Raw genomic sequence first — 17,728 nt, 5'->3', positions numbered from 1 at the left:
TAAAAGTTGGGAGCCAAGCGATTATTATGAAACACTTGTTCTTTTTCCAGAATTCCGTTATGCCAAGTCAAAGCAAGATACCAAAAAATGTGAGTTGGGTAACATGCTAACACACTGTAGACTCATATCAAGGCAACTAGACCTTTATATTACCAACATCCACGGACATCACCTTGATGCCATTTTGGACTGTGGAGCAACAAAATCTATATTTCATGTTACAAAAATCGCATGAACCTGGAAACACCATCTTTAAAAATGTGTTTAGCACCATTACTAATCTGTAAGTGGGAGTTTCTCTGTATGCTCACCGAGTCTTGATTCTAATACACAGCACAGATTCGATGCCAAACAACCGCCTTATCGCATCCTATTTCAGAGAGAGCCTAATGCAACATGTTTACAAATCGCTGTGTCTGATTCAGAAGAACTGATTGAAGCTGCTTGGAAATGGCTCAGCATCAATATGATACCAGAACTAGAAGAAATCTCGAGCCCTTTTGCCAGAGAGGAATGGGTCGTCAAGAAAATGAACCACATTGTATCTGCTACAATTGCAGGTACACTTATTTCAAGGGCTTGCATGATATAATACTCACAGACTTCCATAGACAGCGACACGGATGACCTGCTGCATGACGACGTGATACGCAACGCTTCGAGAACGTTTCGACAGACATTTGATGTGCCTTCTTCTGAGCGTCTAGTCAACTGTAAGTTGTCATATTTCACCAAAAGCTGCGGATCATGCTAAAAATACTATATCTATGAAATCAAGATTACTCTTGTTCCTGCAATAGTAGACAGGGTTGGATGTATATATCAGAAAACTACCTCGGATTCTACTCTTATCTGATTGGATTTGAACTCAAGATACTGATTGAACTCAAGGATATCAAGGATATAATCAAGGAGCCGATTCGAAAACTGTTCAGACATAGTATGCGCATCATTACCAAGGAAAATCAAGAGGTAGGCTGTGATTTAGATAGTGAAAACATGTAAAGTGTATTAACAACAGCAGTATTTATTCGCCAACATGTTTAAACGGGATGAAGTTTATGATTTGTTGGTCCAGTTGACAGGCGACTCCGTACAGCGATTGTTGAAAAACTCGCATTCCAGTGCATTCAAGAGCTCGTCTTTTGAACAATTGACAGTAAACGACAAACCTGTCAACATCAACGACCGCAGACCTTCTGCAGTAGCCTCCAACAACCCACTGAAGCATGTGTTGGAGCATCGCAAGAGAAACGAAAACTTTCGCCAGCTATTCAGATTACCCGAGCACGAAGACTTGATTGATACCATTCACGTGTGCTACATGTTTGACTTGGAACCGTCGTTATTTCCTGAAACGCTTGGAAGAACAAGATATCCTGGAAGATTATACCAATCGCAAAACTTTTTAGCATTTGAATCATTTGACAAAGTCTCTACCAACGAACACGACCGACCTCAATGCACATTTATTCTTCCACTCTATACCATCACTCGCTTTGAACGAATTAACAACAATACCTACAGATCAGCCTTATCATTCAAGACATGGCATAAAATGACACACGTTTTCAAAGTAGAAGCTGAAAAGACGGCCTGTGAGCAATTCTGTGATACCCTGAAACAAGGCCTCCAAGTCAACGTGTCTAAAATGAAAGAGTCGTTGCGCCCCTTTTTAATGACATGCAAATCAGAGGAACTCTTGGATGATCCCATTCATGTGAAGAATACTATTGGCGGTCTGGGCTTGCAGTATGGTTACCATAGTGATTCAACGCAAGTAAAAGATCATAAAAAGTTGGCCCTTTGGAAAAATTACTTTAATGGTAAGTGAGACAAGTTCATTTTATATACCAACAAACAAATGTAACGTTATACACGTTTTACAGACAATGGCAGAAACCTGACGCTGGTGCGCCAGCCTATATTTGCAAAGATGATCCGCGCTGGTATACCCAACTGTTTGCGAGGTGAAATCTACGAAATGTGTTCTGGCTCCATCTACCTTCGATTTGCCAACCAAGGTGTGTATGATCAAATATTGGAATCGCACAAGAACGACAAGTCACCTGCTTTGGATGATATCGAGAAGGATCTGCACAGATCATTGCCAGAATATCCAGCTTATCAAGCACCCGATGGCATTGATCGACTGCGTAGAGTGTTGACTGCATACTCCTGGAAGAATCCTGAAATTGGCTACTGCCAAGCGATGAATATTGTCACTTCGTCTCTATTGATGTAAGTAGATGCTGCTTACAAGTATTGAAATCAGCACTCATAATGTTCCTTAGATACATGACAGAGGAACAAGCGTTCTGGACATTGAATTCATTGGTAGATCAGCTTTGTCCTGGTTATTATAGGTAAGGAAGCATCCGTCTGTGCTATTTTCTCAATTCTCACTGCTGTTCAACAGCTCGTCCATGTATGGTGTCCTCCTAGATCAAGTTGTGTTGGAGGAATTGGTCAAAAAGTACATCCCCAAGGTCACTGAGCATTTCCAACGCAAAGAAATTCAATTATCGGTTGCCTGCCTGCCATGGTTCTTGACGCTGTTTATTAACTCCATGCCATTGCCTTTTGCTTTCCGCATTTTGGATTGCTTCTTTGTGGAGGGTCCCAAAGTATTGTTTCAAATTGCACTTGCCATATTGAAAAGACACGAAAAAGAACTGACCAAGGTGGAGGACGACTCTGAATTGCTAGTAGTTGTCAAGGGGTTTTTTGCCTCTCTCAACTTACCTGTTGATGATGCTACAAAAGAAGAAGACGATGCCAACAAGCTGGAAATTTTCAACAGTTTGATGAAGTCGGCTTATTCCGGCTTTCCCAAAGTGACATCCTACAAGATCAACCAGCTTCGTAAGCAAAACGAGCTTAAAATTATAGGTGGTGTTGAATCCTTTACCAAACGCAATGCACTGAGAAACATTAAGAACAATGCAACCTTTGGTCCTGAAGAAATTTCGTTGATTTATGATTACTTTTTCGGTGCACTGTACTATGCCAAAGATCACCAAGACAAATCTTCCGTACCTGAAATGGATCTGACTGCATTTACTCGTATGCTGGAAAACATGACGACGTGGGCTAAATTGAACGACAATAGTAGTACCGCTACGAATGATGAGGATCTGATAGTAGTTAAAGAAGTATTGCAAGCATTTGTAAAGCGATTGTTTGACCACTTTCGCCCAGAGAGCAAGCCAGGAGTGACCTTGCAAGACGCTGTGAGCAAATTAGGAGAGATATTGCGAGGAGTATGTTAATATTCAGCTTGTAGGCATCGTTCTTTACTAATAATACGTCTGTAGGATGTCATGTCTAAAACTGCTTTTTTCTTTGCCTTGTACGATCAAGATCAAGATGGCGAGTTGAACAACATGGACCTTCACACCATGTCCACTGAACTGTTTTTGTTGATGAATCTTCTGGATACAGCTATGGATAAGTGGGATGTCATTTGCAGTTTCATCACATTGAGCGCAGAGCAATCCAACGAGCAAGACGTGGTTGACGCACTGCATCAAGAGTTACAGGATGGACAGCAACCACAAACAGTATCGCCATTAGATTCCAAGTACTTTACCGACCATGCCAACAAGATATACAATGCTCTCATGGGCTCTGATGCCCCCTGTGTCAAAATCACATTACCTTCGCTGCGTATGATTATTCTTACAGAAGATCGCTTGGACCAACTTATTCAAACAGATATCCCTCAAAGCTTCAAGTTACAGAAAGCCTTGGTTGAGAGACAAAAGGGCCTGGGCCATGAAATTTTTGAGGCGCTCTTCATTGAAGGTAAGAAGCTTGCTAATAATATGGCGGCTGGTTCATCTACTGGTGCTGCCACTTCCTCGGCTCCTTCGCCATCTATGTCATCAGAAAGACGCTCATTGTCGAGTATCCCACCTTCAGTTATCCCCACGAGTAAACCTCCCTCCAGATCTTCAAAATCAAGTGTAGCTGTTAAATCAGGAGGAGAAGATGATGATGAATTTGAATTAGTATAAGCTTAATAAATAAGAGACTACCCATTTGAACATCTAACATTCTATGGCCTGGCGACATGCTGTGGTTTACGCAAAATATATCTAAAATCAAACGGATTGCGAGGTCACCGCTCCCACTCAATAAGTAGAAATTGACCGCTGCTATTACAACGCGTCTATCTAGCCTTTGTTTACTTACTTTCATCTTTCTTAGTTGATCCCACTACTCCCTACAGCCTTTGCACAATGTAATTTTATGTTTGTATCTCAAGATATACTCATTGGATTTAGATAAAACAAACATGGATCATTCATCGGAATTAAAATAACATGGCCGGCTTTTCCCTTCTATATTTCATTGAGCATTCTGACCAGCAAATGGCCATACATTACTGCTGATGTTTGATCCAGATTTTAACCAATTTGTTAAGCACAAAGAATAAAAGGATTATTATTTGTAGCTTATAAAAAATGTTCGATATTATAAAAACAAGAAAAGACTTATTTGAATAAGATCAGACACAAAAACTAATGATTTATTGATGAAGACAAGAGTTATTCTATTTATACTAAGTTCTGAATGCCAAAGTAGCAATTTATCTTGTACAACGCTTATCACATCTGGTGAACCTCAGTATTTAGATAGCTGAGATGCACTTCACTTATCATAGCTTGTCCATGTTGTTGCACAACACAGACATATCTACCCATCAAGAATACCTTAATCTTTATAGACAGTTGTAGCCCTTCTGGCACAACACAATTCATTTTCAGGTCGTAAAACATCAGCATATCAAATAACATACAAAAAAAAATTAAGTCAATAACATGCCCAAAACTATGCAATTACATTTTATCTTACTTTTGAATAAAGGCTCTAAACTGTATTCATTCGGTCATTCTTTTATTACAAACACAATATCAAATTTATTGACGGGCCAACAGCAGATCAACTAGTTATAACCCTTCGTTACTTCAACCTCTTAGCCAATCAGATTGTTTGAAAACTCCGCTGACCTAAAAAAATTTTTGCGAGGGTTTCCCCCTGTTTTGATGTGAGGCAAAATTTTAAGCTCCGCTATATATATAGCAATATAGCCGTTACTATCATCAAATTTCCCTCAGGTGCTAGAGCATGCCTTACTTACACCACCTAGCTTTAGATTCTGGCATTGAGACTCTCAATCATCACTAAAGTAAGTAGCGATAACCAAGTGGAGGCGGCCTATCTACCTCCTAGCCTCGGATAATGTCTTGTTGAGCTTCAGGGATAGGCACATCCACACAACGTAAAAAAAGGTATGCTTCAAAGAAACATAATAATAATAAAAGAAAAGAATAATATGATACTATACGAGTATAGTAGTATGTAGGCAAAAAGAGACACTCGCATGAAGCGAGTCAAAGAAAAGCATAACAAGCACAACATCAAAGATGTTCAAGACAGCTCGTTGTTGTTGTTGCAATAAAATTGCATACATGGGCAACGTGCATGGTAGTAATAGTCGGATGTAAAGCAACATGGCACAAACACGCACAACTGCGAAAGCAACTGTGGTATTGTAAGTTTGCAATACAACATAATGACGAATGTTGTTTCATGTAAAGCTACAGAGGAAACACTACCAATAAAAGAAAAAGAAGGAGAAGAAGAAAACGCAACAAGGCAAACATCATGAATGCATTATCACGAGAAAGGAAGTAATAATATAAACATTCAAAGAAGTTTTATATCATTGCGACCAGAAGAAAGAAGATACTTACCACTTACCACAGCCACAGATACATCAGAAGAGTATAGGCAATCACCGGATATGAACCAGAGAACGAGCATGCACCAAATATAGTAGACCAGGAAAGGCCAGATTAGCAGCAGCAGCAGCAATACCAGTACCATAAACAAACTAAAGAACGAATGCCATTAGCAGAGAGCAGACAAAGACCAAAGAAGTTATTTACCATTTATCACTACCACAGATAGATCAGATATTACGCAATCAACAGATATGAACCAGAGAACGAGCATGCACCAAATACAGTAGACCAGGAAAGGCCGGATTAGCAGCAGCAGCAATACCAGTACCATAGAAAAACTGAAGAATAAACGACACCACAGAGACTGGACAAAGGCTAAAGAAGTAACCATCAGACATGATACACCAAAGAAGCAGACAGTAAGGATAGCAGAGAAGTAATGACAGTAACACCCACGTCAAACAGACAAAAAGAATTATCAAAACCTAATAAACAAATTCAATTAGTGTTAATTCTACGCCTTCCAGTACTCGTTATTGCATGGTACCTACTATATTCCACTTAAATAAAGCAGTATAAAGTACTTTTAACAGTGCACGGCAATGCTATCAGAAGATAGAGTGTTATTATCAATTAAACAGTTCCCAAGACCACTATGGTTTGATACTAAACGCGCTTTGCAAAAAAGGGAAAAAAACGGGATATGGAAAAACGAGAGGGCCCCCTATCCGACGTCACGTTCAGTAGATTTAGTCTCAGTTTTTTTGCCGCGGCAACCTTAACTGCGGTGATTTAATATGAATTTGTGCAGTGGCTATTTTCATGTTCAACCTTGTTTGATCTGACATCTTTTAAACGTTTTTGCCAAATTTGACTATGAAAGCTGTCGTTATCATACCCAGCTTTCCATTATAACTTTACAGAACTAAAGAAGCTGCATCGAATGATGCTCATTACATTCAGCTTTCAGACCGAAAATAATGAGCAATTTGCAAAAGTATGAAAACATGTTTTTTGCCAAAATGTCGAAATTTCACATAGGAAAATCTCATAGAAAGTGTTTCCAGTGCTGCATCTCGTATTTACGATCAATTCGAACTTATATGTATCACAGGGAAAGTCTTCATTTCTGGGGTGAAAAACGCGATCATTTGGTTTTCAAGAATTTTCCCTTGCTAATACTCATGAAAAAACGATGATTTTCATGAATTTGCAATGACCCAAAAAAATTTGAAATAAAGCATCAGTAAGTAAAGTGCAATCAAGGGGAGTCGTTTGGCCCTATTTCAAGCGTCTACAACGGTTTGTAGCATGAGTTATTCAAGTTGAAAAATGGCTACATTTATGCAGTGAAATCAGGTTTGAATAGATTTCACAAAAAAATAAAGCAATAGTAAAATACAATAGAAATCAACTGTATTTTATTTGTGTATAAAATGAACTGAAGATCCCGGAATTGAGTAAAAAAAAAAGAAGAGTATTTATACGTTTGCAACTAGCTTGTAGGATTAGTGATGATAGAGAGCAATAGTAGGTTCTGCTATTGCGATATCTGGCAAGTGTTGTTGATGTTTGATTTAAAGTGGTAATCAATGCAAGAGCACTGGCCATAAGGGTCGATTTGAGTAACCTTGATGGGCTTGGATGAGCTATCGCCATAGCATGATTTAATGTAACCTTGATGGTTTAAGATGTGATGTTTGTTATTGAAGTATGGAACCCTTTATCTGGGATGTTGTGCAACTATGGCAGCAGGGCATACTTATCATATTTAAATATGCTTGTTATTGATTTGATATTATTTGGATAAAGATAACATCTCTTATTACGACCATCATGGGTGTGATTGAATACACTGTGATCAGGAGTGATTCATTCACACGATGTGCGATATAAGCGTGTATCTTTACTTTAGTATGTTTAAATGGTTGTTGATGTACATTTGAGCGCTTTTACTAATAGTGTGGAATTTGAGGCTTTACAGACTAAAATTCACGGAAAAAAAAGAATAAAAAAACAGTAATGTCAACTTGATAAAGGTATATTTTATTATCAAACGGACAGGTGTAAAGTAAACTGAAGTCTCTCTACTGGCCAGGTAGATGATCCTTCTTATATACTATAACAATGGATAAAAGTTCTATTAATTAGATTGACAAATAAGTCAACTCAGATCAACTAATGTCTAATCATGCTAAAAGACAACTCCAGCAAGCTAATCATGATTTAGCTCTGTCTGGATGAATAATTAGACTCTCATCCGAAGTACCCTGATCTATCCTTTCCATAAGGATAATTAATATCGATCTAGTAGCATGTATCCGATAGGTACAGTCTTCTTAGTCTATATTAATAGTACATATCTGAGTGTATATCGCTAAGCATACATCTTTAGCATGTATCTGGATATATGGCATGTCTATAGCATATCGTATGCATGTCTATAGCATGTCTCATATATAGTACAAGTCTGTAGTACATAAAGTATCTGTAGCTAGTATCACGGATATAAGCATGTGTCTTATAGCGTGGATCATGAAGTGCACATCTGAAGCAACAAGCTCATATTGCATTAATCTTGGTGCCTATCCAGATATGGTAAACATCCGTAGTCAATGTCGGAATACAAGTATAAGTCTATAGTGCCATCCATGTCCGTGGTGCCATCTATAGCCTATATCTTATATAGTATGAATCTTATAGTACTAGCGTATCTGAAGTCCATATCTTCTCATGATCATAGTATAAATCGATATCGTACATCTAATCCAGTGTACATACAGTTTATATCTAAATCTGGTAACTGGATGAACTGTCGGAATGCAGATCATAGTGGATGTATTCCACATTTGCCCCCACCAGTTTCAACGCATGTTGACTAATTCAAAGAATTATGTAAACGATCAATGATCTGTATTTCGCATTCGCTGACAAAGATATAACGCAATGTGATAGTCTAAAGGTGCTACTGCAATTTGCATGTTGCCCTGATATATCCCATGACAAACATCACTTTACTGTTCTGCAACGTTGAGTCTCTTAGAGCCTCTCAAACGCTTGTCAGAATCATCACGCTTACGCTTTGATTTGGAGGAAGCAGTGTCACTATTTAGTGCCTGTCTTCTCTTCTCAAGCAGCTCATATTCCTTGATCTTTGCCCAGTACTTACGAATGGTTTGAGGGTTGTTGAACGATGCAGCAGTTTCCCAGGAGTTGGCAGCTTCTCCAAATGTCTTCCATTTTACCAAATACTCTCTATTGTGTTCAGGACCACGATGCGCTCTGATCTCGTCAACCTCATATACTTCTTGTTCGATGATAGACTCGTCGATTGCTACCAGCTTCAATTCAGATGGCACATAGTCGCGATGTAGTAGTTCATTCATATCGTCTTTCAACACATATGTAGATCTTTTCTTTTGAACAACTTGATAAGGTCCATCATAAGCGGCCTCAAGTTTGCTTTCTCTATGCGGAAGTCTTACCATAACCCAATCACCAACTTTGAAGTGTGTAATCTTGTGATGCTTATTGAATCGCGTTGCTTGCTCTTCAATAATGCGTTGTGTTCTTTGGTTAATAGCTGGAAAGACAACCTGGTTCATAATCTCTGCCTTCTTGCGTAGCTCACCGAGAGTCATAGGCTTCTTTGGTAAGTTGTCCTTGATCTTAGGATCATCGTAGTCTACGAATCTATTCAATGGTCTAGCAAACATCAATTGAAAAGGTGCACTCTCAGTGCGATACCTAATTTTTGTGTTTATAGCCAGTTGAGTTCCAGGTAGAACCGAGTCCCAGTCATAGATGTGTTCACTGACCATCTTACGAAGTGCATTAAGAATATTTTTAACACCTGATTCGGATGCACCATTGCCCCTAGCGTGGAAAGCCGTAGAGTATCTTTGATTGATGCCAAGTGCTTTACCGATCTCGCTCATCAAAGCACTCTTGAATTCACGTCCATTATCAGATTGTAGTATTTGTACTACGCCAAAGTCTCCAAAGATGGTAGTCAGAGCTCTAGCGACAGTATCGGTTTGTTTGTTGGGCAATGCACGAGTTATAATAAATCTGGTGCAAATGTCGTATACAACTAATATATATATATTGCCATTGTTGGTTGGAGTTAACGGACCAAGAAAGTCAATGCCTATATGATCAAATGGACCATACGCTACAACGTTTCTCAGTTCATGGTAACCCTTTTGAACTACATTATGTCTTGCACATTCCATACATGATTGACAAATTGCCTTTGCATCATCATATAGACCTGTCCAATGAATACCTTCTTCATGTAGTTTCTTGACAATACTAGCGGCACCAAAGTGTCCAAATTCATGAGTTTCACGAAGCAGTTGGTCTCTCTCATTGTCAGGTGGTGCAATGTAAGCAACGCTTTCATAATTGCCCTCCTTGATCTTCATAGCAAGTACATTCAAGTGCTTGTCTTTGTTATAGACTACTTTGTTCTTGGTTGGATAATGCTTTGTTTGCTTATTGTTGTCAATGAATCGTTTCTTGGAGCCTTTGCTTCTCATGATATTCTTTTGTAATTTAGCAATTTTCTTATCACTGTCTCCCGCCAGCTCTGTATGATCTTCTAAAGGTTCATACAAGCGACTAAGTTTGTCAGGTAAGATGTTGTCTAAGCCCTTGATATGAGTGAATTGCAGTTGGGGATACTCGTTTAAAATCTCCATGTAATTTTGAATGACTCTAGTAGGACATTTACATGTGTAGATATAAATCAGAGCTCGATGATCTGTCATAACCTCAATCTCAGGATGCCCGTACAATAAGGGTCGCAAACGAACTAAACCGAATAACACGGCATACAGTTCTCGTCTCAGGACAGGCCAGTTCTGTTGGGATTTGGTCAGAGATTTGCTCAACATCGCCACATAGACTGTGCGTCCTTGATCGTCGCGCTGCGTCAAAATGACTGCAACTGCATATAAGCTAGCATCACATTCAAGATAAAATTTCTTATTCATGTCTGGTGCAGTCAGTAAAGCTTCAGATAACAAGACCTTCTTGATAATCTCAAGTCGTTTGGTGTGCTCCTCAGTCCATTTGCTACCAGCATCTGGATCATTTCGTAGAGCATCAATAGGCGCCATCAGTTTTGACAGATTTGGGATGTGTGGTCTCAAATATGAAATAACACCAGCTAGTTGTTTAACCTGTTTGGCAGATTTGCATGGACCCCAATGATCAATGTCAGAGAGACGTCGCATGTCAACCTTGGAAACATGAGGACCAACTACAAAGCCTAGCAAGTAGATGCTAGATCGAAACCAGGAGCACTTTTCAACACCAATCTTTAAGTTGGCATGTGTCAAGCGTCTCAGCACCTCCTTAATCAATTCGCAATGACTGGATAAGGATGAAGATACGAGGCATAGGTCGTCCACATAGACCTCCACGTTGGGCATATCAGAAAACAAAATGTTCATGACAGAGCTAAAGACAGATGTGATTGGGCGCAACCCGAAACAGCAGCCTAACCATCTATACGATTTTCCTCTAAAATTGAACAAAAGCACATTTCTTGATATGTCAGAAATTCTAAATGAAAAATATGCGTTTTTCAGATCGATTTTCGAAAATATTGTCCCCTTCTGCTTGATCCGGGTGAAGATATCCTGTATATTTGGTATCTCAAATTGGTTTGTATTGTTGGGCATATGCTGGTTGATCCTCCGCACATCCATACAAACTCGTGTTTTGGTGGGTTTGCCATCATTGTCCTTCTTTGATACTGCAATGAGAGGGCTGTTGAATAAGCCGTTAGGTCTACACTGTTCTACAATTCCTGCATCCAGCCATTCATTCAATTGCTTTTCGATTTCGGGCATTGCATGATGTGCGATCGGATATTGCTTGACGTAGTAATCAACATTCTCCTTGATTGGTATAGTGATCTCAGATTCAGGCACGTTACAAAACGTTCCAGGCTTGATTCTCTGATTCTCATCAATAGCATCTTGGATGTTGCTCATATACTTATTCTCCTCAGCTTGGGATTCAAAGATTGATGCGGTTTCTGGATCAATAGAATGTTTAGTATCAAAATTGACATTTTCGAAATCGATGCTTTCAAGAAGCTCTGATTTCTCTTCCTCTGTAAGATGTCCAATATCAGCAAACTTGTGAGCAACGCCAGTTAGCCCAATTCTAAGTCGACTCAATGTGTCTACACCCAGTAGCACATCAAAATCGCCTAGGTCCTGAATAAAATTGGATAGCTCAAACGAGTGATCAAATGCAATGTCATTAAGATATCTTATCTTGATAGCTGGTGTTTTACCCAATCTCTTTACTGAATGACTCAGAAAGTTCAAATTGCCTTCAACAGAAATAATATCTTGGGAAGTGAATAGTAATTTATTGTGAAAAATGTTTTTATTTAAGAAGGTGGAATCTGATCCCGTATCTACTTTCGCGATCAAACGGACTGGTTTTCCTTCTTTGCTCTCTAAAATAATAGGAGTCAGTAACTGAAATGGATTGAAACTTTCAGGTACATTTTTCACATTAGACTTACAGTTGAGCGAGGCATCCTCTGCTTCAATCTCGTCCAAGCAAGCATCTATTTCCTCCATGGTGACATCTCCAACAGCATCACCAATGTCAGAATCAGTGCTACTTTCCATGGTAACATCGTTGGTCTCAGAACCAGAACCAGACTTGTTGTCCTTGCGAACAGTGGTTGTTTGTACAGTATGCACACCAATGTTCTTCCTTGATTCTCTCTCCTTCTTCCAGTCGTAGAACTCTTGACAACGATGACCGTAAGCACGGGGCTTACCACAAAAGTTGCAGGTTTTGGGATCAGAGGATGAGGAATTCATAGAATACGGAGCAGCAGTAGTAGCCCGGTTAGGCTTGTTGTCAGAGCCAAAGTGCTTCAATCTTGACTTACAGTCAATGGTGTTGTGGTTGGCATTGCTCCCGCCATGCTTCGCACAGAAATACCCAGTGGCAGATACCCTTGCCATCTTTGTTCTTGAACCAGAACCACCAGAACCACCCTTACGCTTACCTCTGATGTCGACCTCAACATCATCATCACCACGATTTTGCTCGTCAACAAGGAACAAAGGCAACACACACTCATAGATCTCGTTGATAGTCCATTTGTGGTTGAAACCATGCTTGACGGACATTTGGTTGACCATCATTTGCTGATTCTTGCGTAACAGCGTGAACTGATAGAACTTGGCTAACATGTTGCTGTTAGGAGGGAAGCCACAATCCTTGACGTACTTCATGAACTTATTCGTATAGTCCTGTAGAGTATCATTGTTCTTCATGCGCATGCTGAAGAGTTTGGCCATGGATTCCTCAGAGTTGATGGGAGCACCAAAATGTTTGCGGAACAATGCCTTGGCTTGATCCCAATCATTACATGCCAGAAGATCATTCTTGGTCCATGATTCGAAGTCAAATGGCAGTGAAACAGGCACGTGGCGTTTCCAAACCAAATTTACTTCATTACCGGATGCTCTGATGACGTTCTCAAAAGCACTGAAGAAATGATCGACTGTGGTGAATCGAGGATGGTCAGGCCAATGCTTAGCTTGTCCTACCACCTGGAAACGAGGGATCTCATTGAGATTGACAGGTCTTGCTTTGGAATCAGCCCTCTTAGTAATGGCACTGACTTGCTTGCTGAGCCATTCGACAGACGCAGATGCTTCATCAGCCGCCAAGCGTTCATCCTCAGTGTAAGTATCACCAGCGTTACGATGGATCTGATCCAAGCGAGCCTGAGCAGTGTCAATCTTCTTGAGAAGATGATCAACTGCAGAAAGTTGAGCGTGCTCATCCACTTGCATAGATGAGTCATAAGGAGAAGAAACACGGACAGAGTCTTGAGCAATATCCTCTTGAGTGTTTTCAGTAGCGTTGTATTGGTTGTGAGACATGATAAAAATAGTTTTTAAAGTAGAATAATAAAATGTAGAGTATAAGATAAAGTGTAAAAGTGATAACCTTTGAGTTGAAAAAAATGTGGAATTTGAGGCTTTACAGACTAAAATTCACGGAAAAAAAAGAATAAAAAAACAGTAATGTCAACTTGATAAATAAAGGTATATTTTATTATCAAACGGACAGGTGTAAAGTAAACTGAAGTCTCTCTACTGGCCAGGTAGATGATCCTTCTTATATACTATAACAATGGATAAAAGTTCTATTAATTAGATTGACAAATAAGTCAACTCAGATCAACTAATGTCTAATCATGCTAAAAGACAACTCCAGCAAGCTAATCATGATTTAGCTCTGTCTGGATGAATAATTAGACTCTCATCCGAAGTACCCTGATCTATCCTTTCCATAAGGATAATTAATATCGATCTAGTAGCATGTATCCGATAGGTACAGTCTTCTTAGTCTATATTAATAGTACATATCTGAGTGTATATCGCTAAGCATACATCTTTAGCATGTATCTGGATATATGGCATGTCTATAGCATATCGTATGCATGTCTATAGCATGTCTCATATATAGTACAAGTCTGTAGTACATAAAGTATCTGTAGCTAGTATCACGGATATAAGCATGTGTCTTATAGCGTGGATCATGAAGTGCACATCTGAAGCAACAAGCTCATATTGCATTAATCTTGGTGCCTATCCAGATATGGTAAACATCCGTAGTCAATGTCGGAATACAAGTATAAGTCTATAGTGCCATCCATGTCCGTGGTGCCATCTATAGCCTATATCTTATATAGTATGAATCTTATAGTACTAGCGTATCTGAAGTCCATATCTTCTCATGATCATAGTATAAATCGATATCGTACATCTAATCCAGTGTACATACAGTTTATATCTAAATCTGGTAACTGGATGAACTGTCGGAATGCAGATCATAGTGGATGTATTCCACAAATAGATCCAAATAGCATGAATTTGAATGAGTGCTATTTGTTGAATTTCGATTTTCAATCAAGTTGCGTTTGGGCGGCTATTTCATTACACTCTGGAATCCATCATTTTCATGTTCGCTCCTAAATTTCATCATTTGATTTCAACAAATAATTGAATTCAAGAGAGGGTTGTCTAATAAGACGAATAAAAACTCTTCTGATGAAACGAAAGCTTGCCACTTTAAATCAAGCTATTTGTGGTTGAACAAGAGTAAATATGAGTCTTCCTTCAATATATACAACGAAAGCCGAGACAAGGGTATAACATCACAAACAGTGCGGCCACTACCGTTTATATGACAGATATTACTATATTGCTTTATTAGCCAATTTATGGACTCTGCTACGACAATTCCATTGACTATAGAGGTTGTTCAGCGTTTGAGACTATTAATCGTGTAAGAACTCAAGAAGCGCGTCGAAACCAAGTGCTGAATTTTGCTCTATTACTACATTATACAAAGACATAGATTCCCGTCAGCAAAATATACATGCTACAAATTGCAAAAGCTGATTACCGCACAAAGGAGAAATTCAAGTATGGACAAGGCAATATTTCAAAAAGAACATTTCAAGCCTCAAAGTAAACCATCGCTGAATTACAGTATGGCAAAAACGGTGCTCACACAGAGCTTATCTACTAGCAGTATGCTATATACAATAAATTATTGTGCCATTCATCATACACGAGACTAGTGGTAGCTTAGCTTGACAAAGTACGAATGACTTTTGACTCATGACAAAGCAAGCGTGAATGCCTCTATGACTATGATTGCTACCTCAATTATATGACTATAGCCCACTTTGATCAGTTGTACTGAGAGCAATAGCAGCTAGGTACAAGTACTAAAAATATTTGTGTATGCAATAAAAGAACGTACCTTTATTGTTAAGAGGTGATAGTCAGGAGGAAGTGGAGGAAGAAGAGCTAAAGATAAAACCACTAGCTTGAATTGAGTTGCTTTATCAGTGTATTGATATGACTAGGAAGCAAATGAATTCAGTTATTGGAATATGAGGATGTCAACTATGAAACGATTCTACATACATCACAGTAGCTTTTTCATAATAGCGTTATAAATAGTATATAATTGTACGTCAAATTATCTACGAAATAGAAAACAAAAAAAGGAAGTACCTAGCAGCAAAAGTAATGTCAATGACGAGGTCCTGTTATAATACAACAGTGCTCTGTAATTCATAATCATATGTTGTATATATCTTGTTAGATAGCGTTAGTAGTCACTGTTGAAGCATAAAACAACAACAGCCGTTCGCTGTCGTTACAGTACCTGTTCTTAATCAAACGCGATGAATGACACAAGTGGCAAATGTATTCAATACTAGAAATGTTACTTCAAGTAAAGAGAAGCGTTGGAAACAGCTAATATTATTAATTCAATAATTTTAGAGCATTAGCACATTTTATTCTGTACCTACAAACTAAACAAAGCACAAAGCAAACAAAAAAACTTAGCATTACAGTAAGGTACCACATGGAAGCTTTCTGTGGCAAAGTGTACTCACTACATTAATATATTATATGATCCAGTTCCACAAATACGCCATTTAAAAGCTTTTTACCAATTTATTGCTGTATTATTGATATAATTTAATACGATGCTTTGTTGGGCTGACTGTATTAAAGATGATTCAGAAGATTCATAGTTTATTATTAGCTTATCATTAGTTTAAGTCAATATGATCACTGTTTCTACATTTCTGATGCATCGGAAATACCTTTGAGAAGCTAAAAATATTAGATTTATGATACTTTTACAAGAATACAATTAGTTTTGTATACATGTAAAGCTAGTAGACAATCAAGTTGATTCCCATCACGTGAGTAGTAGTACAAAATATTGTGATAACTATAGTATTATCTAGAATTTTTGAAATTTCTTAAATTTTTGCTTTGCGAAATGGTAACTTTCTGTCGACGGAACAGACAAGATTACGAGTTCAAGTCCCTGCATTCTCTTTTTTAGAGAAAATTGCCATTGTTAGTGTTTTGTAGCAATGTTCATTTAATTCAGGGGTAATATTGATATAGGAACATATATATGTTGAGATTTTTTCATACGATAAAGTTTTACTAGATAATATAAATATATAAAATAAAAAAATAGGCACTTGATGCTTTCTGATCCTTCCTCAATGTCTTGAAATGTGATTAGACTTTCGTCTTCTGGGTTTGGCTTACCGCCTTCACCAGGATCTGCATCGTCTGGATCACCGGCGTCAACCACATCATCCTCATTGTTGTCGTAAATTTCATTCTCGTCATCGCTAAAATTCACCTCAGGAAAAATAACGACATTGTTTAGCAAGTCAGAGGCATCTCTGCTTGCAAACAATACCGGAGGTTTGGATCGTGAAACATTTTTCAACAGTAACTTGGCACTGCGTTGACGGCGAGCAACGTCCAGAACTCTCATTCTGACAAAATCATTGTTCTGTTTTCCCCTCAACGATGACAACTCACCTTCGTAGTTGCCAAGAACCCTCTTTGCTTCACCCTTCATCGAAAAGTATCATTAGTATACATGCTTCTTATGCTATTGTGTTTACTCGAGCCTACTATAAAAATAGAAATTTCTTCGACGTTTCTTTTCAATATATGCCAGTTGTTCAAAGGGGTGGGCAAATCCAGACCATTTTCGGCAGCATACAGTCTGATCCGTTCCACTTCTTTTCCGACTGTCTTCTTCTTTCTTCTGTCGATCTCTGCCTGCGTACCTTCATACCATTATACACTAAGATATTGCTCTCGCTTGCGATTCAAAATTATAACTCACTGTATGAGGTTTCTACAAATTTGTATATCATCGAAATGATCGCCTCTGCTTTCTTCTTCAGTATTTCAAGCGACAAAATAACTCTGACCGCCTTTGCAGTGCCTATCATTTGGGTTAGAGTTCAATCTAAGGGAAGTTTTCGTTCTCACAAAAGGCCAAGCCATTACCAAATGAGCCAGGTTGAGATATCTTGTGCTCTTTCATCAGAATTGCAAACAAGAGGTGTTTTA

General features: G+C 38.7%; 3 protein-coding genes across 3 annotated transcripts; 1 reads left to right on the top strand and 2 right to left on the bottom strand.

The window, feature by feature from the left end:
- Positions 1–59: 59 nt before the first annotated feature.
- On the top strand, positions 60–4,019 carry ATC70_004273 (uncharacterized protein; the record flags this gene model as incomplete). The annotated part of the gene is made up of 10 exons (XM_064823579.1): positions 60–89; positions 141–283; positions 340–560; positions 612–713; positions 779–972; positions 1,025–1,826; positions 1,890–2,241; positions 2,295–2,366; positions 2,420–3,263; positions 3,318–4,019. 10 exons carry the CDS (start codon positions 60–62, stop codon positions 4,017–4,019), a joined length of 3,462 nt encoding a protein of 1,153 aa, XP_064688404.1.
- Positions 4,020–8,767: 4,748 nt separating this feature from the next.
- On the bottom strand, positions 8,768–13,687 carry ATC70_004272 (uncharacterized protein; the record flags this gene model as incomplete). The annotated part of the gene is made up of 1 exon (XM_064823578.1): positions 8,768–13,687. One exon carries the CDS (start codon positions 13,685–13,687, stop codon positions 8,768–8,770), a length of 4,920 nt encoding a protein of 1,639 aa, XP_064688403.1.
- A 2,967-nt stretch (positions 13,688–16,654) lies between these two features.
- Positions 16,655–17,138, bottom strand: ATC70_004271 (uncharacterized protein; the record flags this gene model as incomplete). The annotated part of the gene is made up of 2 exons (XM_064823577.1): positions 16,655–16,670; positions 16,834–17,138. 2 exons carry the CDS (start codon positions 17,136–17,138, stop codon positions 16,655–16,657), a joined length of 321 nt encoding a protein of 106 aa, XP_064688402.1.
- Between the last annotated feature and the right edge of the window lie 590 nt (positions 17,139–17,728).

Source organism: Mucor velutinosus (genome assembly GCF_035048745.1).
Source record: "Mucor velutinosus strain NIH1002 chromosome Unknown tig00001540, whole genome shotgun sequence".
Classification (NCBI taxonomy): Eukaryota; Fungi; Mucoromycota; class Mucoromycetes; order Mucorales; family Mucoraceae; genus Mucor; species Mucor velutinosus.
Note: the sequence above shows the minus strand (reverse complement) of the source record. Positions and strands in the feature narration are given on the sequence as shown.